The 22,946-nt window shown below is 43.1% G+C and overlaps 2 protein-coding genes across 6 annotated transcripts in view; one reads left to right on the top strand and one right to left on the bottom strand.

The window, feature by feature from the left end:
• The window catches only part of ZADH2 (zinc binding alcohol dehydrogenase domain containing 2), a 34,091-nt gene extending 13,353 nt beyond the window's left edge, over window positions 1–20,738 (bottom strand). For 4 of the 5 annotated variants that reach the window (XR_004242329.1, XR_004242330.1, XR_004242328.1 and 1 more), the window contains exons 1-2: window positions 19,775–19,863; window positions 1,363–1,467 (exon numbers count right to left, since the gene is read on the bottom strand). Coding sequence is in view for 1 of the 5 variants with exons in the window: in XM_032120648.1 (XP_031976539.1) it covers window positions 12,774–13,698; window positions 19,775–20,079 (1,230 nt within the window). In the remaining 4 variants the exon portion in view is untranslated. Of the gene's footprint in view, window positions 1–1,362; window positions 1,468–11,877; window positions 13,699–19,774 lie in introns of those variants that run through there. The other variant, XM_032120648.1, reaches the window with a different exon arrangement.
• Window positions 20,739–20,822: 84 nt separating this feature from the next.
• TSHZ1 (teashirt zinc finger homeobox 1) overlaps window positions 20,823–22,946 on the top strand; it is a 57,014-nt gene continuing 54,890 nt past the window's right edge. The window contains exons 1-2 of the mRNA XM_032120636.1: window positions 20,823–20,924; window positions 22,297–22,946. The exon at window positions 22,297–22,946 is cut by the window's right edge and continues 630 nt beyond it. The gene's annotated coding sequence lies outside the window, so the exon portion shown is untranslated. The remainder of the gene's footprint in view (window positions 20,925–22,296) is intronic.

Genomic DNA, 22,946 nt, shown 5'->3' with positions numbered 1-22,946 from the left:
GCAATAAACATATGTGTGTGATAATGAGATTGTTGGTGGAAAGTCATCTTGAAAAGACAAGGAGCAATTAAGCTTGCTTACTTATACAAGTTAGAATGACAAGATGCCAGTGCTGGCCCCGCTCATCCATATAATAGGGTTCTCCTTCCCTGCTTAGCTGTTCTGGGAGAAGCATTTCCTGTCAAACCTCTGCCATGACTCCGCCATAAAGCAATCTGCCTTCCTCCCTTTTATACACCATTCATTCTCACACTCGCATCACTGTCCTGATTTCAACTGAATGCCTGCTAGCAAGCACCTGTATTAGAATAATTTAAGAATTCAATGCAAAGCCTTCGTATAACTGAGTATTTATTTGTATTGGTGTACTCTCTTGTCCGATTTTAATTGAATATTTAAAGATGTCAGTGGGGAGATGTGCAGGTTGCTCACAAATGCTTAATAATGCGATGTATGGAGTCAACAAATAATGCACCTTTCGTTTGCTATCTAGAAGATTTAGATAGGATATCTTGGATGCTATTGACAAGGAGGGAAGTGTGGAACAATAGGAACATATGATAGTGTTAGATAACAATAGCTATCCTTATGCATCTTGAATTGAATGATGAAGCCATCAATTAGAGAAATAGCCCTCTGAGTATATATCATCGACAAGATGAATACCAGTACATTGCATTTCTGGGTGGAGATCTTAGTGATCTGTAATTCAGAAAGGCAGTGAATAGTATATACAGTCTTTTGAAAATCAGAAATCTTTTGCCCATATCTCTTTGGGTTTGGTGTTTGTTTTTTTTTTAGCTACAAGACTCTTTCAGATACTGAAGGTACTTGTACTTTATATTAATACCTTAAACAGTGTTTTCTCAGCTAGTTTTAAGATGCCATTCTTCTTCACAGTAAGCATATTTAGTGGACACTTTCAGGGCTTAAAGAGTATGAGGAGCAGTTCTTTCTAGAGCTGTCTGGTCTCTTAATTAATTCTTACATACAGGCATGGGGATCCATTCACACCCTATGAACTCTAACAGAGTCCCTCTCCACAGCAAGGAGGAGACCTGGCATACATTCCTTAGATGCCATAGCCTCTATTTTCAACCTAAATTTTCTCGTGTTCTCTTTGGAATGTCTGAAAATTTCTATCCCCTCTGCCTCTCCCAGCTTTGGGTGGGAGGTTTTTTTTGTTTGTTTTGTTTTGTTGTTGGGTTTTGGGTTTTTGTTTTTTTACAATAATCATTAGTATTATTTATAGCGGAGAAGCAAAAGAAAGAAAAGTTAAAGAGACAGAAGTTGAATTATAGTAAGTAAGGAATTCTCAGCTCTTGCAGTTTCCAGTTAATCAGTTCCACTTCTTATACTTACATTTCAAAGTGAGTAAATATTCCATGGTCAGGGCCAAAATTTATTCTTGGATCTTTACATAGGTACCAAAATGTACAGCAGCAGCATTAGACAGTGAAAATAGCTCTGTAGGGGAATAAAGAAAAAGTATGAGGAAAGACTATAATTAATGGAGTGCTCAACTAACTATAAAATACAATTTAAGGAATGAAAATAAGCATTCATGACCATTATCTGTATTTTTACTATTTTTGGTTGAGGTTTTTTTTTTTTTTAACGTGGACTCCTTTGTGTGAAAATAGCTTTGTGATCTAAATGTTTAGGTCCTCTTCATGTTTGTTTGCTTGTACACAGAAGGTCATTATATTAAAAAATGGATCCTACCAGGCATGCCAGTGATTGTTTCAGCGAAGAATTTCTAGAGCCTTAGGGGATAAAAAACAGTCACTGCCCTTCCCAGAAGCATCTGAAAGGGCTAATGAAGTTTGGTGGATCTCAAAGGTATTGACAATATATGGCCTGATGAGGGTAAGAAAAAGTTCAGGTCTTTCAGGAAAACAGCAGGTAAAAGAAATTTCTGTAGCTTTCCCCCTTCTAAATCTAATCAAATGAAACCACCTACAGGCCAATAAGCTTCTTGAGTGCACTTTGCCCTGGAAAAAGTGTTGTATTATCACCCAAAATATAAATAATGCAATAAAAGAAAATGGTTGATGTCTTCTTAATGAGCTATTGTTAAGGCACCCTTCGCTCTTATCTCTTTTCATAGCCTGATGCAAAGAGCAGCATTCAGTGGTCGAGAGCATATTTTGAGTGCTGCTAGGAAAGTACAAATGAGAAAACAGGTTTAATTATACTGCTTACTGCATCAAGAGGTCCATGTGGTTTGACCGGCTGTGTTAGGACACCCTGTAATTTGGAGGAATTCTCTGTGCACTGGCACCATAAATGCACTGCTATCAAAAGGATGGTTAATAATCTAAAGTTGGCTGTTAACATTGCTGGAGCTGGTGTCTATAATTTCTGTGAGTGACCTGAATGACTCTGCAATGAAAGACTGAAATGTCACTCTCCTCCTTTACTTTGTTTGCCTTGAGCAAAGACTGCTCCAGATTGTGTACATCCACCAAGGTCCAAATGATGAAAGGGCAGTGCATAAGCATGGATTCAAGGCTCAGCTAAATCTCCCTGCTCTGGCAGAATAGTAGGGAACATGAGGAAGAGGGCACGGGTGAAAAATAAGATGATCTCCTCTGGAGCAGCTTCCACTGTGGCTATCTTTCCCCATCTTTGAGCAAATAAAAGTGAGCCTGGCTGTAGGGACCTATAGGCTCTCCCTTGCTCTCTTAGCTGCCAGCCACAAGTAAATCAGACCTGATGCCTGTGGCTAAAGGCAAAGCAAATGGTTTCCATTATCCAGGTATTTATTTTGCACCTGCTTCTGTGACATCTATGTAATAACAGTTACGTATGACAAAAGGTAGTCTGACCTGACTTCGAGTATTTCATTGCTTTTTTGCATTGTGCTGACTGAGCAAGCAAGCAGGGGGCTCATACTCCTCATGGGAGGTAGAACTGTAGAATCGTTTAGTTTGGACAAGACCTTTAAGATCATCAAGGTGCCACAGACCATCCAGCTGAGACACCTGTGGAGTGGCAAGTGCAAAGACCTTTGCTGTCAGGAACCTTAAACCCTTGTTTCTGATGTGCCTCATTGGTACAGTTCAGATCCAGTAAAGGAGTAAAATACTATCAGTAAATTTCAGAAAGTTCAGTATTTGCATTTCATTTGGAAACCTATGACATTTTGGCATATTTTCACTGGAAGGCCAGAGCAAGGCTGATTGAAGATCAGTGTCGGCATTAAAATATACAAGGTATGGAGAGCTGGTGCACTTCAGAGCAAAGCCAGCCTGCCAGGCACAGAACATGGGCAACCCTGGGACAGAGCATAGGACTGTGAGGGTAAGTGGTTTTTTTAAATACAGCAGTGAACGAAGAGATTAAGTCACCCACAACACTCTGAAACTGTATCTTCTTGGAGTGACAGATTCTTAGAGCAAATATGCTTGTTTTCAGACCTTCGTTCATATTGCCTGATGTACAACTGCCAGAACTGGGGGTTGTTCAACCTTTTCACTCTACTGTGTGGCAGATAGGAAAGCACTGGAACAGCAACATTCTCTATATTCTCTCTGGTACAGTATGGGTAGTTTTCAAGGACCAAGAAACCTTTCCATCATTTGGATAAGTATGGTTGTCAGCTGTACTCTGGAAAAATTATTATGAGAATGGCCTGAATGACCATTCCCCTCCAGCCATCATGAAGGCACTATCAAAATTTTGTTTACTGAAAATGTTAAAGAGGTACTGCTGCCATTTATATATGACTGCTAAACTTCTGACTCTATTTCTGGAAGCAAAGAAATAATTGCTTTCACCTTCCCACCTTGCATTGTCTGTAATTAGTTGAAAATGTGACATAATGCCAGGAAGATGGAATAAAATAATCTAGAAAGCAAGGACACTGGCATTAGTGCTCACTGCAGTATATTCGTGAAGCACTTCTGTTAGATTTAGGATTGTATCTGATGTACATGGGAGGGGGGAAAGCCTGAACTCATCTGAGCTGAAGCAGACTGGCTTTTCTCCAGTCACCTGAAGACACCACTATCAACATCCCTTTTTTGCTCCTGCTAGATACAACCCTCGTCTCTACAGCATCTTTTGTCTACAGCCCACCACTCATCTAGCAGGATTCTAGTTCATACCATGTGACCCAATGCTGAAATGTTTTGCATTGCTACAATTTCAAGTTTGTGGAAAAGGAGGACTATTTGGCTCTTTCCTCTTTGCACCATGATGCGTGTTTTGTGACTGCTGAACATGGCAGCTTTTCACAAACAAGAAAAGAAGAAATGCAAAAGAAGTTGCCTCATCACATCAACAGAATGAAAGACACTGAAAATTAAATCACACAGGCGGAAAAAGATCTTGGTGGATTGTTTTGGGTTTTTTTCCCCCGAGTAGCTAAAAAAGATCTCTCACGTTGAAAAGAAAAATTATCTGTTTCTGTGGTAATATGTAAACTGTATATATGTGCCATAAATCTACTCAAATTTCGTTGCAAGAGCATATAGGCAAACCTCTGTGCTTTTTAGGTTTACATATATTACAAGACAACTTGACCTACCCCCGGCTGAAAAGGGAGAGAAAAGCTTGAAACACTTCCAGCAGCCCCCCTCTCTATTACTATTTTCACCGTTTATTTTTTGTTGGGAGTAGGGAGAGAGGCAGAGAGAAAGAGGGAGAAGGGATGAAAAAAGTAGCTATCAAGTAAGTTAAGATTGTGACTTACAGGAGTGAGGGGAAAAGCTGTTTTTTGAACTAGGATGGACAATAATCTGTCCCTCACAGCCCAATTCATTTACAGAAGAATACCTGGGAACTGGAGGTTTGCCTTTTTAGCAGTTCCTCCAGAGCAAGGTTTGCTTTGCCACCACCCATCATCCAAGAGCTCAGAACTTGCAAAGCTGCTGCCATTGCCACCATAGCTCTTACAACATCACTGACAGCAAACACTGAACTGAATTTCCCAAGACTTTGGGAGTTATCTGGAGGCCCTGGGAAATTTCACTACAGCTTGAGGTTAGGCAGGTCTGTGTGTTAGAACTGTTTTTTCCAGCAGCATGAACACACACAGAAATAAGAGCCAGGTTCTCCTCAGAGACTGTTTTTACACTGTTTCAAGAGCGTTATTCTTGTTCCTCATTTACATTCCCAGGAGAAGAAACTGACTCAATATCTCTCTTATTTGTAGGCACTTGTGATAGCAGATTGAGGTTTCCCAGCTCAGTAAGAAGTCAAATGATACAGTAACTGACACTGCATCTCGATTACTCAGGATACAGGAAAAATAATGTATGTTATTCACTTTCATCTGGCTACTCTTGCCACACCCTATGCAGGAAGGAAAGGTACATTATGCTACTTGTATGCAGGGGTTATTTTGAAAGTAACACGACCCAAGGAGAACCCCTCATTAGGGCTTCAATGAGGGATTACACATAGGTGTCAAGGGGCAAATAAGCCAGGCGTTTTCATCATTATTCTTGTTTAATGTTATGAAATGGCTTTCAAAACTCTGGATGCAAATAAAACTTTCCAATAGGCTGCCAGGAACAGTCATGCCAATAATGCCATGCCAATGTGAATGAAGCCGGAGTGTTTTTCTTTGTAGCAATCAGACATGCCACACAATGCATTTCTGTAGAGTTCTCTTTCTTGGGTGGTTGAAATCACTTGGCTGGCAGCCTCGTGCCTCCCAGCTCACCTGAGGCATGCTGTAATCAGCCAGAACCGCACTGCATGTCATGTCTTACTGCTTCCAGAAAATATACAAATTTCCTTTCCTTCTATTCCCTTTGTGAATGAGTCCCTTAGGGGTATGGTTTTAAGACAGAGCACAAGAAGCCTTTGCACAGATCCTCGTAACGCATAATGAGATTTGTGTGCCTGCCTACTTTCTCTGAAAATGAACCCTAGAACAGCAGAAGTGACTTGGTCTGGCACTCGCTTGGTCCTTTTGACCTCCCTCCTGTGACAGAAGAGAGAGACTTCCCCCTCCTCTTACAGAAAGCCTGGAGGGTAGGTTTTTATTATGTGCTGTCTGGTCTTGCAGCAAACAGAGACATTTCTTGAGGTTTTTAGAGTCATCAACTCCAGTTCTGAAGAAAGATATGTTTGTTGAGCACTTCATGGGATAAACTGGTCTTAGGACTACAGGTGCAACCAGTCTGCATATGAAAGAAGGCTTGAATGCAGAGTTTTTGCTTCAAAATGACATCAGAAAACATTGTTAAGTCCCAGATAGCTAACTGCTTATGACAAATAGAAAAGTTTCATCTGAAGAACAGGTGCCAAGAGCTCATGCTCTTTCTGAGCCTTTTTTTGTTATTACTCCACCCTGCAGTACTTAGTGAAGTGGCTCAGTGAAAATTCCCCTACAAAGACTCATGTAAGCGTCTTGTACACAGCACATTTATTATGTTTTTTTGTAAGACCTACAAAAAAAGTCAGAGAAACAACATGCTATAAGCCACCACCAAAACCTCTGAGCTGTTATGGATTGTGGGAAGGTTTCTTGCAGCCTGCCAGGATCCATGCTGAGTGCCTGGGGAGCTGAAAACTGCTCTTGTCCTGTGATAAGGGCTTTACATGAAGCAGGCTCTGCTGGAGGCACAGCAACTTACAACTTGCGTTGAACCAGCACTGCCAAAATGCCCCTTATAACCAGCATCAATTGAAGTGATGTCAAAAATCCTCCTGCCCTATAACCTAAGTAAAGAATGTGAGTTTAAAGGGGAAATATACATTGGAAAGTATAACTGAGATCAAGGTATTGTGTGCCTAAGCCATGTACACAGAATTCTGTCTCTCACTGAGAATCAGCAGGCTGTACCTCAGAGTTTCTTGGGTTTTGCCTTGGGCCTGGTCTAGATGTACTTTTGCACTAGGAAAACACAGTAAGTGCAGTAAGTGTTTACCCCCTCTGACATTACCATTTCATCTGGTCTAATAAGATCCAGCTTTTATTTATGTGTGTATCTGCGCCTGTGAGAGGCAGGAAGAACACACCAGCTGGGGAGGAAAAAGGAAGAAGAAAAAAGAAAATATTCCCGGGTACCTACTCAAGGAGTTAATGCATTGGGGCATATGTGAAGGAGTTAAAACACTATGCAGGTACAGATCCTGTGGCAATTACAAATGTTATTGAAATAAAAACCAGAAACAGGAAGCCAAAAAACAGGTCCCTAAGGCAGGCATCTGTCTTAAATGATATCATTTGTCAAGTTTCCAGCATTTTGTGGTTGTGAACACAAAAAGAAGTTCTGTGTTACACTAAGGACATTACATACTCATTAGTTGGAATGTTCCTGAAGTACATAATACAGGATTTTCATTTAATAAGAAGCAGCTACTTGCAACTGCATTGCACATAAAATAAATCCTGGGCATGCTAATTGCCATTCAAGGATGTTACCTAATTTTTGACAGGTTTTTCTTCCCCTCCCCCCTTAGACTACACTGTAAAAATTGTAAGCAGAATGTATTACTAAAGTTTTAAAATCTTTGGAGAACATTTTCTTATTTCTGAAATCTGAATTTCTTCAATCATGAATTATGAAGGTTTTAATGTAGATATTAAGAAAAAAAGGAATAAAACAAGTTATCTACAGGAATATTGTAGCAAGAAGTGAAGTGGTAAGAAAGTAAAATGCATACACATACATATACGTGCGTGTCTCTTGGTACAATAACTCTCCAAGTCATCTCCCACCGTCTCAAAGAACAAACCTAGCTTTAATTAATTGGTTTAGTTCCTCTATCTGAACACTATTAGTGCATTAGTTTTAACTAATATATAAGCTTCCCCCTCGCTGCCCTGCCAGTGACCTTAAGCTTCACATGGTAGGAAAGCCACTTGCTGTAGAATAGAAAAGTAATTTATCCACCATGATTGTTCAGCCCTGGCCCCTCTGTAAAACAGCAACTGACAATTGTGCTGTGTTATGGATGGTACGTTTGTGGTGTGTACAATAGTGTGCAGAGCATCAAACTCACTTCCCTGAACACTGCAGGCAGGATTTGAAAAGTGATCGCAGAGAGAAGCGACCACTTGCTGAGTGATGTCCCTCCATTTCCAAATCTTTTTTTTTCCAAGTAGCTCCCCCCATTTTTTTTTCCCAAAAGAAAGATCAGTGTTGTTTTCTCAGCTTAAGTAAGAGCAGTATGTAGTTTTCCACTCATAAAAGTATGTCATAATAATAACAATGAAAAAAGAGGTTAGATTGGTTTTATTTTACCTGGGATTTCCCTGCTTCTTTCCACATTTCAGGATTTAGCATATTCCCTCAAAACATAATAAATTTCTATTCTGTAGCTTAAGGGATCCATCAGTTAAAATGTTAGTCTTTCATCTTTATTACCCTCCCATTAAAATGAAAGAAACCGGGACACACTTCAGTTTAGAAGAAGCAATTTAGTTGGTAATGTCCTTACTACTCAAGTCTTTACAAAGAGAGAAAGTGCATTATTGCTTATATTTCACACATCTATCTGCATAAGAAGCAACTAAAGCTTTCAGACACATACGATATTAAATTTAATAATATTCTTTGATTAGATTATTTTATTACAACATTTTTCCATTACTAGTCATTTCCTGTACACATTTACATTCATAAAACCTGCAGGTTTCTCTTTGTTTGTATGTGTTTATATGTATTCATAAAGCAAGGAAAAGATTTTCTGGTTTGCTACAGCTGTTAGATTCGAAAAGAACAGATTAATAACTAGCCACCACGTAGGACTAGGTTTTCTTGTACACTGCACCAGTAACCCTTTGCTATAATGAGGACACAAAGAGGCTCACATCAGGCTGCTCCTCTTCTTCATAACTCAAAAGCGTCACAGTGGCAATAGCCTCTAGTGCTATTTGTCTTTAGTGCAGTTGTGACACTTCGGCATGATCCATAATTTGGCAGCTATTTACCGTGACATTTCCCTTCAGTGCAGCCATAACATTCAGTGAAGCCATTATTTGGTTCCATTTACCATATAAATTGTATTGTCGTGCATGCATGCTAGCAGCTACATTAGGTACCTGAAAATGAGTAAATCTTGTAAAATAGATACTAACAGCTATTCAGCAGAGAAATTTCTTTACTCCTCAGACAGAAGTAGGAATATATATAATATCTGCAAACTTTTCCTTGAGAGATTGTAATTATCTGTATTTACATGACACAGCAGTTACTCATATCCACTTTCTAAATATACATTTTATGTGTATATACGTTACACACATTTGCACGCATACAAACATACAGCAAACTATTGCTTGGTAGAAACCCAACTTAATTCAAAAAGGTATTAGGAGAATCCAGCATAGCAATTAAGTAGGAAGCATATCTGTAAAATGTGCTGAGGGTTGCAAGCCAGGAGAGAGCGAGTACGTGTGTGTCCGTGTGCGCGTGCGTATGCACACATGTGACAGACTCAGGAAAAAAGCCAGCTCTTCATCTAGTTCTTTGTTGTTTTTCCATGGAAGCATATGTGTGTAGGGAAGGGAAATTCAGTTATTAGCCTCAGCAAACAATGTCAGATTCCTCTGTAGCAAATTCATTTAGAAAGGTAAAATTAGGATGTAGTGCTAGCAACCACATCTCAATGAGCTGCTATTATTAATAGTATTATTATTTAAATCCCTGCTCTCTACATATAGTATACTTAGTACTTCCAAGGCAAATGTATTATTATTTTTAATCATTTAAGTCCCCACTGTGCACACAGCTCTTAATACACCTTTTTTGCAAGCATATTAAGTGTATTGTTATTAATCCCTTGCTGTGACTCTACAGTATTTCTTTTCCTTGTATGTTCAATGTCCTATCATCATTTAAACCTCTCAGTGTGTGCATGCCATATACATTTTCCTAGCCATCTAATATTTAAACATTATTTAAATCCATCATAGCTTACTTATTCAAAGTCAGCCCTGCTCTCACAACTGTAAGTTTGCAGAATATATTTTTAAATAAAGAGAAGTTGAGTTTTTTCACACTTGCTGCAAGCCAAAATTTATTATGAAACTCATCAAAATGGCTTTATCTGCGTGTTTAAGAAATACTTTTCACCCTCTCTCCATTGATAACGCTCTCTTTCAGCAATTTAAAGAATAAAAGTCGTATCTTTAAAAACAAAAATTACTTCTTCATTCCATATTCATTCATGGAAGAGTTGTCATGTTGATCCTGAGCTACCCCTTCAGCTTAACACAGACATTTGACAAAAAAAACCAATCCCAGTGACCATAGCCTGACCTAAACACCAAAAGGGCTACGAAATTTGAACATTGGCTATCCAAGTTATGCATATAACAAATGTAAACCTTTTATTAATTCTGTGATCAGTATGAAAGTGCTAAACAACAATCTGAAGCCAAAATTAAAATGAACAACATGTCATATCTGAATATATATGTGTGAAACTTCCAAAGGTTCCTCTCTTCTCCTATTTTGATTAGTGAAGAAACCTGGGGCAATTGCAGTATGCAATGTTATATACAAAGTAACATACTAAAAAGAAAGTAGAATGTATGTCCAGACAGAATCCTGTTACGGGAAGATTTTTTTAATGACAAAAACATATGGAATTCACTGCCTCAAAATCACCAAATCTACTGAACTGACAAGTGATCAACACATCTGAAAATTGGGCCACTTGGACGGGTTTTGGCATTTGACTGCAGGAATTTAATTTGAAAAAATTGTTACTCATGCAACTCTTCTGTATGTATCACAGATGAAACCAATTGTATTTTTTTTTTTATTTGCAACAGTACATCCCAAACAACATTGTTTTTTCAAGATGAATTTATTGACCAAGGACTTCACCTTATCCCTGAACAAGAAAAGACATCACGTGCCTAGGAATAAAATGCTGAGAACTTTGCATGCTATGTATAGTACTTGACTGTATCTCTCTAGCATTCAGCTGGAAGGCTGATATACCTTTCTAATTATGCAAAACACAATATTTGTATTATCAGAGATGAAAGAGGAATTACGTTTCTAACAGCAGAACTTACTTAAAACAAAAACCATGGTGGTTTGATGCTCACCTTGAGTAAAAGAGAAAAATGGTAACAAAGACTCAATCCATTCTGCCTTTCCCCAAAATCCACCAAAGTGAGACTAAACCTAGTAGTCAGTCATGGCTCAAGAAAGGGACAGTTCTCCATTGTACACAACTCTTTATGATTCTAATGACATATGTACTAAAAACATTGAGAATGCACTAAATCAAAATTAAAAATATTTTCCTGTCTGCACTACTGAATAAAATGTATGTTTTCCTATGTTACAATCAAAAATGTTGTGTACAGTCAGTCCTGAATAATGCCCTAAAATTAAGTTTACCCTGGATTTTTTCCTTCAAGTCCTAGACATTATCAGTCTATCATTATGTTTATTATGAGGCGTATGATGTTAGGAAATTTCCATCTCTTCAACAGCATACAAATGAATGTAATTTCAAAAGATGTGGCAAAATTGGCCTTTAAGATCTTAAAAGTTTTCTATGGAAAAAAAGATGTAGAGCAAGCAGTTTCAAGTATTTTATTGTTCTGGAAAATATTATGCTTCTAGCTGGAATTCCCACTGTATGTACCATTAATGCTATCCACTAGGTGAGGAAGAATTTTTGAAACTTTACAAAACCCTTTAACTGCACCCACTAGAAAATCTATGGCTGAGCATCAGTGCATGTACCAGGTATTGCGACTATATATTTAAAATGGTCCTGCTGTTTGTAACAGGGCTTCTGCACATGCAGTGTTTGGTAAAAGTAGAAGTAGCGGCCTGATTATGGGAAGTCCCTTCAAGAATGATCAGTCAAATCACTCTGCAAAACAGAATATCTGAAAAAGAGCTAGTCAGCAAGAAACATATAAATATGAATAAATGCCACGAATATTTAAATAGCTTTTAAAACTTTATTTAATCTTCAAAAAATATACAGGGCCTGAACACACATGAACATGGCTCAAAATCCCACTCCAATAATCTTTAAATAAGGACTAAAGGGGACACTGGACAATAAACAGAAATAGTGGAAAATGAGCAGGCAACAAAATGAGACTATATTGCAACTTGTAGTTAAAGATTTAAAAGAAAATTGCACAGCTGTTTATAATTACAAAATACAGGATTAAAAAAAAAAAGTCAAGTTGCTTAATATTACTGACATATCAGAATTGGAGGATAAATTTCCCTGTGTAACCAGTCAAGGAATATTACTATGATCCATGATGCAACTGAATTATGATTATCATGTTTGTGACAGAAAATCAAGAGCATTTTTTTTCCCAGAAACTTCAAAAGATTAATAGAGCAGCCCAAAGATACAACTCTTTACTTATTCTTGTTCTAACAATTTTATTTTTAAATCAGGGAATCAAAATTGCTGAAAGATTTTTTTCTGAGCTGAACTACATATGAAGTCTTATCAAATCAGGCTGACAGACTAAATCTGCCTCTGCATCAAGACTTACTCTGTCAGGAACAATGTTCTTGTCTCACGCTAACCTAAGTGACAGTATCAAACACAGGCCCATTATGTCCCTGCTACAGCCACTGATTTCAACACTTTTAAGAAAATAAAAACAAACAAAAACCCAAAACCAAAAAAAAACCCACCCAACAAACAAACAAAACCCTGCCAACAAACCCACCCCTTTTTATTAACACTTTAATGCTGCTTTTTAATATAATATCCATCACTAAGCTTAAAAAAAGAAATTGTTTCTAGTAAATCTGAGGCATAAAGTGCCCATTTTCTCTCTTCTGATTTATATCATTGTTCTGTTTTTACAGCTTACTGTTGACAGAGTGAGGTAATTCAACTACAATTTTTCCAATGTTTTTTCCCATGTACATGTAATCTACAGCACGGAATACAGATTCCAAGCCAGTGAACTTGCCCTCCGGAGACATGTCTCCAAAGTCCACCTCACAAACCAGGTCTCCTCTTTCATACATCTTGAGCAAATGCTGCAGAGCCATTTTGTAGTCAGAAAGGTAATGGTTCAAGAAGAAACCCCGGACGCTGGCAGACTTCTTCAATAGTTTTGCTGGCAATAACTCTGCTTTAATGGGCTGGAGGCCAGTAGGGTTTTGGTAGCCAGCGATAAACCCAATGACTATCAGGCGCCCTTTGATAGCCAAGGCATTGAGAGCCAAGTCGAACATCTTTCCCCCAACAGATTCATACACCACGTCCACACCTTCGGGGTAGTCCTTCCTAAGCACAGATTCGACATTTTCAGTTTTATAGTTGATCGTACGGTCACAGCCAATGGATTTCAGAAAGCCACCCTTTTCATCACTGGAGCAGGTTCCAATTACATGGCATTTTGCCTTCTTTGCAAGCTGCACAGCGAACTGGCCCGTTCCTCCAGCCGCCGCTGTCACCAGAACCTTCTTGCCTTCAGACAGGTCTCCCAGCTCTTTCAAACTGAGGTATGCAGTTGCGCCACTTACCATTAAAGTGAGAAACTCGGGTTTGACTGAGGGTAGAGGGACTGCTTGTCTGGCAGGCACAACTGTGTATTCAGCAAAGGAACCTGCTTTCACGTAGGCCACAGCTTGACCCACTGTGTAATCTGCACTAGCACTGAGTCCTAATGCTACCACATCACCAACACCTTCAAAGCCTATATCAAAGGGGGGTTTAACCGAGGCGTCATATCGACCAGCTGAGTAGTTTATATCAGATGCATTAATGCCGACAAATCTAGAAGAAAACAAAAATGTATTAACGAGATTTACTCCTTCACCAAGTCTTCATTGTATGAGAAACCTTCAATCCAAATTTGTGGGACAAGTACAAGATTTGCTGCGATTATCTGCATATTTGAATAATGAGTACACTCCAAAGACTGCTTTCATCAGACTTCCGTAGTTTCCATTCTGTTATTCTAGAATTACAGACAAATTTTCTAAACAAAAAGAAACAACAAAAAGCTGTAAAAAGTAAAACCCAAGCCCGAAACAAAACAAAAAAAATCCTTTATGTTTTCCTTAGGTCCACTTGACCAAGCTAAACAAGCTGAAAATAAATCTCTAAAAGATTAAAGCATGAAAATTAATTGACCACTTCATACAAGATGTGAAAACACTGAAGAATAAAACATGCAGAGCGGTAAATATGTGGATTCTGGCAACAAATTTACTTTTTTGAATATAATAATACTGTTAATGACTAATGATCATATTAACTATCGATGTCATTTGCAAGGTCATGTTACTGTAGGCAAGTACTTTTTAATTGATGGAGTCACTACAGCAAATTTGCCTTTTGATGTAGCTAATGTCAATGTTAAAATATTTTTCTTTATATAAATTACTTGCAACACATCAAAACAACCTTGCACAGAAGGAGTAAAATTGTAAAACTGAAAATCAAGTCCTACTGACCTCTAACAGGTGAAAATGGATGGTAATTATTTATTTATTATTTTTTAAGAGAAAGATGGAGACATTCTCACAACTTGATTAAGCACTAGGAGATAATATCTAAAACAAAGTTATGATCTAGCTCAAATGCAAAGACTATTTATTTTTTTTAAGTAACAGTATCTTTCCACAGGCAAAAGAAGAGAGACTGAGGGAGGTTCTGCTAACTGGAAAATGTAAAAAAGAAACACATGAAACAGCAAGTGCCAGGACTGTTACTACGCGTGGATGTGACAACCCAAAAGGTGTACTTGACACCATGAAAAAGCTGCAGAAGTAGGCAAACAGTGCACTTTTAATTGTTGCAGTTAGCAACAAGCTCAACTCGTATGTGTGTGTACTTTTAAATTGCTTGCACACAGAGCGAGGAGAACTAAAACCGCTTTGCTCCTTTTGATTTCCTTCATTCTTTACAGCATGGGGAGCTTCAAACTTTCACCAACGTTATGTATAAAAAGACTCGTAAGCATAAACATATCCATGCAAAAAATAGGTAAAAGTGACTGTAGCTCTTGGTATTCCTGCCTTTAACTCGCTGCTCTGCCGCAACAACGAATGCCTACGTCTTGTTCGCAGATACAAAAAATCTTCTATTATCCCGCTTTAAGATGACTCCCGTATAGGAGTGCTAAAAGATGTATAAAAACTGGTAACGGAGTCGCAGCTTCCGAGGTAAGCCGTGTCCCTCGGGCGCCAGGCGAGACGTGCCGGCGCTGCACCAGCCTCCTCCCGCTCTTACACCCCAGCTTCTGGGGAGGGGAGCGGAGGGTGAGAGCCCGCTGGGGAGCTGTGCTCGCCCCCTCACCGGCCTCACGGCTTCGCCCAGCCGGGGCTCTCGGTAGCTGCGAGGCCAGCCCGGGGCGCCCGCTCTGCCCCCGACCCCAACCCGCAAGGGAGGTCCGGGCTCCCCGCTGGGCTCAGCCGCCCCGCTCACGCTCCCGGCGCGCGTCCGCCTTGGCAGGACGCGGAGCAGCCGTGCCGCCGGCTGGGGCAGCGCACCCCGAGAAGGGCAGGCAGCGCAGCGACAGGAGAACAAGTCCCTGTCTCTCTAAGACCTTCCCCTTCTCGGCGGTGCACGGCGGCGGCCGGAGCACAAAGGCAGGTAGAACAAACACTCTGAGGACAAAAACTTCGCGTGCGGGGAAGGGGCAAGTCGTGCGGGGGCCAGCCGCCTGCCGAGCAGGGCTCCAGCACACGCACGGCTGCTTTTGTTCTGCACCGGAGAGGGTGCGAACCTTCTCCGCCCGGGCCGCACCGCAACTTGTGCGGGCGGCTGCGGGGGCCGCGGCGCAACTTGGTGCTGCCCGGCCGCTCCGGGCAGGGGATGCGGGATCTCCGCGGGGCTGGAGCGGCCGGGCACGGGATGCCGGCGACAGGGCAAGAGCGGACAAAGCCGTGTGCGCTGCCCCGCTGCGCGGGGGGCTCGTCCCCATCGCCCGCCCGCCCCCCGCAGTCACGCGTGCACACACACAGACACGCGCGTACACGCAGCCGCTCCCTCCCCGTCTCTGCGGGGCTGCTGGGCCACGGGAAATGATCCTCCCTGGGCTTCTGGGTTCACCATTATTAATCAACACAGCCTGCCGTCTAGCCCTCCCCCGCTATTTTTTTTTAACCTCCTTTTTATTGTGTGCAAACTCAAAACTCCTGGTCGCATTGCATGGGCTTCCCCCCCCCCCCCCCCCCCCCCCCCCCCCCCCCCCCCCCCCCCTTTTTTTTTTTAACAAGATTGTTTAGTCTCTTAGATTCCTTGCACATTAAAACGATCATACGCACCGTCTGGATTAAAACACACTGTCTAATTTGCCTTGTCATTCCAGCTGACAGAAGTGAGGTGCTAGGATGTGCCTGCAGTTTCACGTATTATTTTGATTTTAAAAGTAGGAAAACGTATGAATTACAAGTTGAAGATCAGCTTACTAACTTCTGAGACTGAGGAGAGGAGAGAGCACAGAGGTAACAATTATTTGAAGTGCTAGTGGGTTTTAAAAGCCCTCCCAGATCTTTTTTCATTGCCTTCATTTACTTTCTTACTTTAAATCTATTTTTTAATTTCGAAGTTTCTAGTTGAGTTTTGCCCTTTACATTTCAAGATGCAAACCTGAGGGGGGGGGGGGGAGGGCGGGGAGTGTATGAAAAACCCTTGAGATTGGCTTTTCTCAAAATAATTATGCACATTGAGTCACTCGTTTTATTTATACTCAACAGTGCTGAAACCCCTCGAACTGTTTATTATAGAAAACAGGAGGACACTGCCGAGAGGAAGAAATGCTGCTTTTCGTACCACAACAAAGAGTGAGACACCGAAAACCAGCATCACAGCCCTAAACACAGACAAAACAAAAGTCATCCAAACCAGTACTACACAAGAAAAACATTATTTAGACCAAACACCCAGTAGGAATAGCCCTCCACTTTTCCCACTGTGATGCCTTTAGTCCCCGGTTCAAAAAAAGAAACTTTTTCAACCCCTCTTACTCCCTTTTCTGTAAACTTTGTTCCCATCTTCCAGCCCAAGAGTAAATCCTTACAGGTATTTTGGCAATGAAATGTGTCACTTCATCAAGAAAATCTTGAAAATCCCCCAACAACTTTAAGAAGGACCAAACCTTCACAGCCTTTGGGCCCTTCTCCTGCAATAAAATGGAAAACCCTTGCTTCCACACCCGTCCCTCTTTCTCTCCCGGAAAACAGGACAAACAGACATATGAAACTTAAATGGCTTCATTAAGGATTTATCACCTTTCCCCCCTTCCTCTCCCACACAGAATCACAGTAAAAAAACCTGCTTAAATTAATTCCTAGCTTTGAAGGATCTTTGAATGAAAGATGGGTTATTTTTTTTCTGTATAAAAAAAAAGTAGAAATAAGAGTTGCTGGCATAGCTCTCTACAGGAGAAGAAAGTTCCCCCTAACTGCATCTTATTTTAAAATATCTATCCACACACAGATTTTAATTTCCTATTCCCATAAATCCCAAACCAGATTTTATTGTGGTGAATGAGGATTGTTTTGTATGAAAAGCTCAAAGCAATTAATACTATTCATGGGCGTGACTGGGACTAAAATGAACAAATCTGCAAAAGCCCTCTTGGAACGCAAGTCTTTTATTGTTTTGTTTTTAATTGTATGCTTCTACCTATTAGAAAATGTATAGTGGTATTTGAGCTTAGTTGTTTGTTTTTTTAAAAAACTAAATAGAGTCAGGAACTCATCCTTTCGGGATGGGATAGTCCTTCTCCTGAGTGACAAGAGAGGAGGAAACATTCAGAACTTGCTTCCTGCTGCAGCTTGTATATAGCAAATGTTTTTTAGAAACATGATTTTGTGTCTCCTGTGATATTCTTCAGAAAAGAATAGTAAAGAGAGAAGAAATGCCAAAAAGAATACAAAATGCATGAACTCTACATCTAGACTTCATCACTCACCTCTTCCTCCCCTTCATCCCCACTCATGCATGTGTACCAGTACAGGAACACGTGTGTAACAGGATGATGTGTTAAAGCCCAGCAACTGCCTGCCTGAAACTGGGGACCAACTCCTGCCTTTATCGTGGTACAAGCCCTTTTACCATGAAGTGTGCATGTCCCACGAGCACCCCAGGGAGCCCACCCAGTACAGGGAGGGAGGAGAGGGAGAAGGGAAGAGTTACATTGGAAGATGTTAGGAAAAAAAAAAAAGGAATAAATTTTAAAAATTTACAGGAGGGCGGGCGGGGGGTGGGATGAGAAAGACTCCAAGTGCATGTGTGGGGGGGAGGGGATTTGAGAAACAAGGATGTTGCTCTGCCTTGCATTACTAGAGTACTTGATACTTGTATCTCAAGTCTTTCGACCTCTTCTGCAGAAAGGAATTTAACTCCAGCCGGATGACTGTTTTCACGCCATTACTGTTTCAGTCATCAGTGGATGCAGCAACACAGTATTTTAGACTTTTGAGGTTTGGAGGGAATTTTGGTCTCAGAAATCCTAGTGGGAGATGTCAGCATCGAATTAAAGTGCCACTGCAGCTTTCTCGTCAGCTCCTGGAGGAGTCCCTGTTCTTTCTCCTTACCCCTTCTTCAGCCTGTATTTGTGTGTTACATATGGACACATACATGTACGTCACACATACACGCACAGTCACACACTGCCTTAGTAGAACTTGTAGCATTGTTCTCAAGCCAACTTTGTGCGGCTTAACATCTTTAAGCTCCCACGGCGAATATGGCAAGCTATGTGTTACTACGATTTCCTTGCTTGACAAGAAGCTGAGAGCGCTGCTCTCTCCCATGCCAGCCACGCAGTCTGCTCCAAAGTTCGCGGAGTTTCGGATTCCCCTCGTGAGCAGAGAAACCTCTCAGCTTTAAAAGGTTTAGTTTTAGCGCAAGGAACGGCGGCGTCCAGGAAGGAGACACCGAGAACAAACAGGTTTTATGGAGACAGCTGTGGGGGAAGGCACATTTTGTCCTCGGAGTCTTCATTTCATGGTGAGCTGGGTCGGCCCGCTCACCACGCTAGGCGTAGGATTTACGGTGTATTATGCTAAGCAAAATGTCACGTCCTCACTCTTCGCCCGACCCGGCTCCTCTCTAAAAGCCGCCAGCAACCGCGGGCCCGCGTCCTGCGAGGGAGGCCGAGGGCTGCCCTGCCCCCTCCGCGCCGCCCGTGCTTGGCGCGCAGACTTGGGGGTGGTGCCAGGGCTGCCCGGGCGGCGGGCCTGGCCCGCGGCCTCCCCGGTGAGTCACGCCTGCACGGGGGCGAGGCCGGAGAGCGCCGTGCGGGGCAGCGGGGCCGCGCCGAGGACACAGCGGCCGGGCCAGGCCCGCCCGCGCACCGCGATGCCGGGGCGCTGTGCAGCAGCGTCCCCGGGGGGCCTTGTGCGGGTGCGCCGGGGACACGCTCACGCCCCGGGCACTACGTGCGTGTAACGAGCCCGGGCAGGGCCCAGGGAGGGGCCCTGCGAGCGCTTCCCGCCGTCTCACTCCCTGCTCGGCACTCACCGAACGTAACACTCGCCTTTCCGCCCCCCAACCCCCCCTTGGCACGGGGGCCCTGGGGTGCTTCTCTTCCTTCGGGTAGGCGCACGCCGAGAGCAGCGCGCACAGACAGACAAACACAAACACCCCCGCCACAGGAGGAGGAGGAGGAGGAAGTGTCACCCCCACACACGTGGACAGGGCGACAGGGCCGTAGCACCAGCCGTTCAAAACAACACCACCAATAAAATGAAATTAACAGTCGCCAGATGGCGGCTGGTACAACTTTGGAGCCGGTCTCCGAAGTGAGGGAGCATTTTGGAGAGGGCAGGCCATAAGGTGCCAGGAGGCGGCGGAGGCCGCGGGGCCGGGGCGCGGGGGACGGGCGGGAGCTCACCTGTTCCTGACCAGGAGGTCTCCGTCTCCCGGGAGTGGCACGGGCGAGTCCTGCTGCAGGGTGACCGCTTCCCTGAAGTTTTGGCTCAGCTTAGTCACCACCAGCTTCTTCATGGAGCTGGGGATGGACGAGCCCTGGAAATCCAGAAAGTGACGGGAGTAGGACATGTCCAGGATGGGCCGCGACCAGCTGCCACCGAAGTAGGACCAGGCGGGAGCCGCCGCGGCGCAGGTCGGCTGCTGCCACCACCACCACCGCGCTGCCCGGGAGCTCAGCAAAGCGCCGCTTTTCGCGCTAAAACTCATGCCCTGCCTCGGCTCTCCTCTCCCGCCCTGCTCGGGAGAGCTCCGGCTCGGGATTCTCCAGGCAGCTCGCAGGACGCGCGGCAGGAGAAACTCCCCGCTCGCAGCTATGTGTGTACGTAAACAGAGCCCCCGTGCAGCAGGCTCTCCCTCCCCTCCCCGGCGGCCCCTCCGCCGCACGGAGACGCCGCCGGAGGAGCAGCGGCAAGATGGTCCCCCTGCAGCAGCCGCTCGTCTTCTGCCGCCGTGGGCACTACCGAGGGGCGAGGCCGGCCCGCTCCTGCGGCCGTCCGTCCCGCCAGTGCCTGCCCCTGCCTGCCTGCTCTGCCTGCCTGCGAGGCAGGTGTGCAGCGGGCCGGATTGTCTCCTAAAGGTCGTGGTGGTGGTGGCTTTTAGTTTGCACCCTGCCTCTGACTAAGGGGTTTAAAAACAGGGGAGGGGGAGAGGGGGGGGAAGACAGACGGACAGAGAGAAACGCCTCGGATTACCCCCCCCTGCCCCCTTCTTTAGTTTACAAAAAGAGGTATCTTCCTCCAAAAAAAAGAAAAAAAAAAGGAGGACTAAAAAAAAAAAAGCAGGAAGAAAGCACAGTAAATTATCGGCGGGGAAAGGTTAGAGAAGTGGGGAGAAGTTGCAGCTAATCTCCTAATGTTGTTATTAGCCGCCGCCGAGGAGCCGCTGCCCGCGGGCGGACGCTCCGCCCCTTCCGTGCGAAACGTTTCACTTCCTCGCAAGGTGCTACGAATCAACCCCGAGACGGCGGCGGCGGCGGCTCCGCGCCTGCCGCGGGAGGGGATTTAAACGGGCGAAGCTCTTCCCGCCGTCGCCGTCCTGCCGGCAGGGGAAGGGTAACAGGCTGCTGTCGGTTTGCTTGGGTCTCAGGGGTTTCCCCCGCTCCCTGATACTGCCAGAAAAATCTTACCCTCCTTTCCCCCCTTGCTTCTTTCTTTCTTCTTAAAAAAAAAAAAAAAAAAAAAAAAAAAATAGTCACCTCTCGCTGTAGATTACTTTTGGGTGAGGGAACCTGCGCAGGGAAGCAACTGGGTCAAGGGCCCGAAGTCAATGTTGTGATAGAGCCGCTGGTCCCAACTTGGTACAACTGCGTGGAGAGAGGCAGTGTTATAGAGATGTTGCACTGGTGTCGCGTGTAGTTCCCAGAATTAACTCCATCCTACCAGTATAAACAGCTCAATGCTTAATTGTGCAGTAGTAAAAAGAAAGAAAATCCCCTTCAGCCCGAAAAAGAACAAAACTGCAGTTCCAAATGTTTTCCTTTAGGAATCAGCTGGGTAGTTTTTATTTGCTTTCTTGACTTAAAAAAAAAAATGAAAGGGAAGAACCCTTCTGTTCTCGCAGCTAACATTATATAAATCCCCAGACACATACTGTGCAAAATGTATTAGCAGTATGTTTCATATGCTGCAGTTCTCGCTCTGCAATCTGTTGGTATTTTAAAGTAAGGATGAACTGTAATCTCCCATAAATCATTTTTAATTCAATGCCGGGTAGACGTGTGCCACGGCGAAGTATCATCTCCTGCCTGCCTCTTTTTTTTTCTCTTTTTAAGTTTGCTGGAAGAAGACCTCTGCTGAAGTTAAATCAGCACATGCGTCTTGCACAGCACTTTAGCAAGTGGATTATAATAACAACCCCCTCAACGCGTGTCTCACATGAGGAATCTTTTATGCCGTGCTGTATTAAGACTTCTTTTTTTTTTTTCTTTTTTTTTTTTGTCATATTGTTTAGCTCTGGGAAAGGGAAAAAAATGAAAACAAAGCAATTAAAAAGATTGACAGGTATGGGTTTGTGTGAGACCTATTTGTAATTGTCAGGGTGACGTGGGCAAGAGGAGGAGGAGTAACAAACTGAAGCAGGAAAAGCAGCTCGATGTGTCTGTCTATCAGTTGAGACTGTCTGAGAGCCCTGGGATCCGAATGTGTGTTATATTTCAGTGAAAAGAGAAGAGAGGGAGAGTGGATCTCTTTCTCTCCCAGGAGTTTAGGGGGGGGGACAGTTCACGTTAATCTGTCCCACTCAGTGAATGTCTTTTCTTCCTCCCCCCTCCCTCTCTGCACACACTCTCCGGGGTTTTTCTTGGTTTTGGCAAATTTTTTTGTGTGTGTGTGTGTGTTGTTTTTTTTTTTTTTTTTTTTCTTCTGTTGCAGATCAAGATCAGCCAAAAAATATCCATGATAAAAAATGTGTTTGCATTATATCTAGTAGCAGAAGAAGCTTCGATTTGTGGAAGAGAAAAAAAAGGGAGAGCAAGAGAGAAAAGTAGTCCTCTCCGGTGGTGACACTGTTTGATCTGTGACTGTTTGGAAGGTGGAGGAGTGACTGACATTTCCCATCCGGTGTATATGTATGTATGGGGGCTTTACTCCTTTTTATGATTTGCTTCCTTGCTCTTAGACTAAGTGCTGGGAGGAGAAGGAGAGACTGGATCGACCTCGTTTTTTGCACAATGAACAAACTATTACCAACGCAATAAAAAACCAAACAAACAAAAAACCCCCCAACAACAGCAACAACAACACACAAATCCACGAGCTTGAAACAAGCCAGCGAGCGAGCGAGAAAGTTGCGCTTTGAGACTCTTTGATCTCGGAGAAAGCCTGAGAGGGGGGGAGTGACTGAATTTACCGTCTCATCGTCGCCGCTTGCTCGGCTCTCCACCGCGAAGAAGGAGGAGAAGACGAAGAAGTGATTAAGGAAAGGAGGGGGAGAAAGGGAGAAAGGAAAAGGAGGAGAAAAAAAAAGGAACGAAAGAAAGAGAATGGATTTGGGCTACAGATTGAACTGATCAAATCTTATTTATTTTGCACATCTCCACTGGCATCTTCCCTGCTGCTGCTGCTGCCGAGAGGACT

Source organism: Corvus moneduloides, chromosome 1 (assembly GCF_009650955.1).
Source record: "Corvus moneduloides isolate bCorMon1 chromosome 1, bCorMon1.pri, whole genome shotgun sequence".
NCBI lineage: Eukaryota > Metazoa > Chordata > Aves > Passeriformes > Corvidae > Corvus > Corvus moneduloides.
Note: the sequence above shows the minus strand (reverse complement) of the source record. Positions and strands in the feature narration are given on the sequence as shown.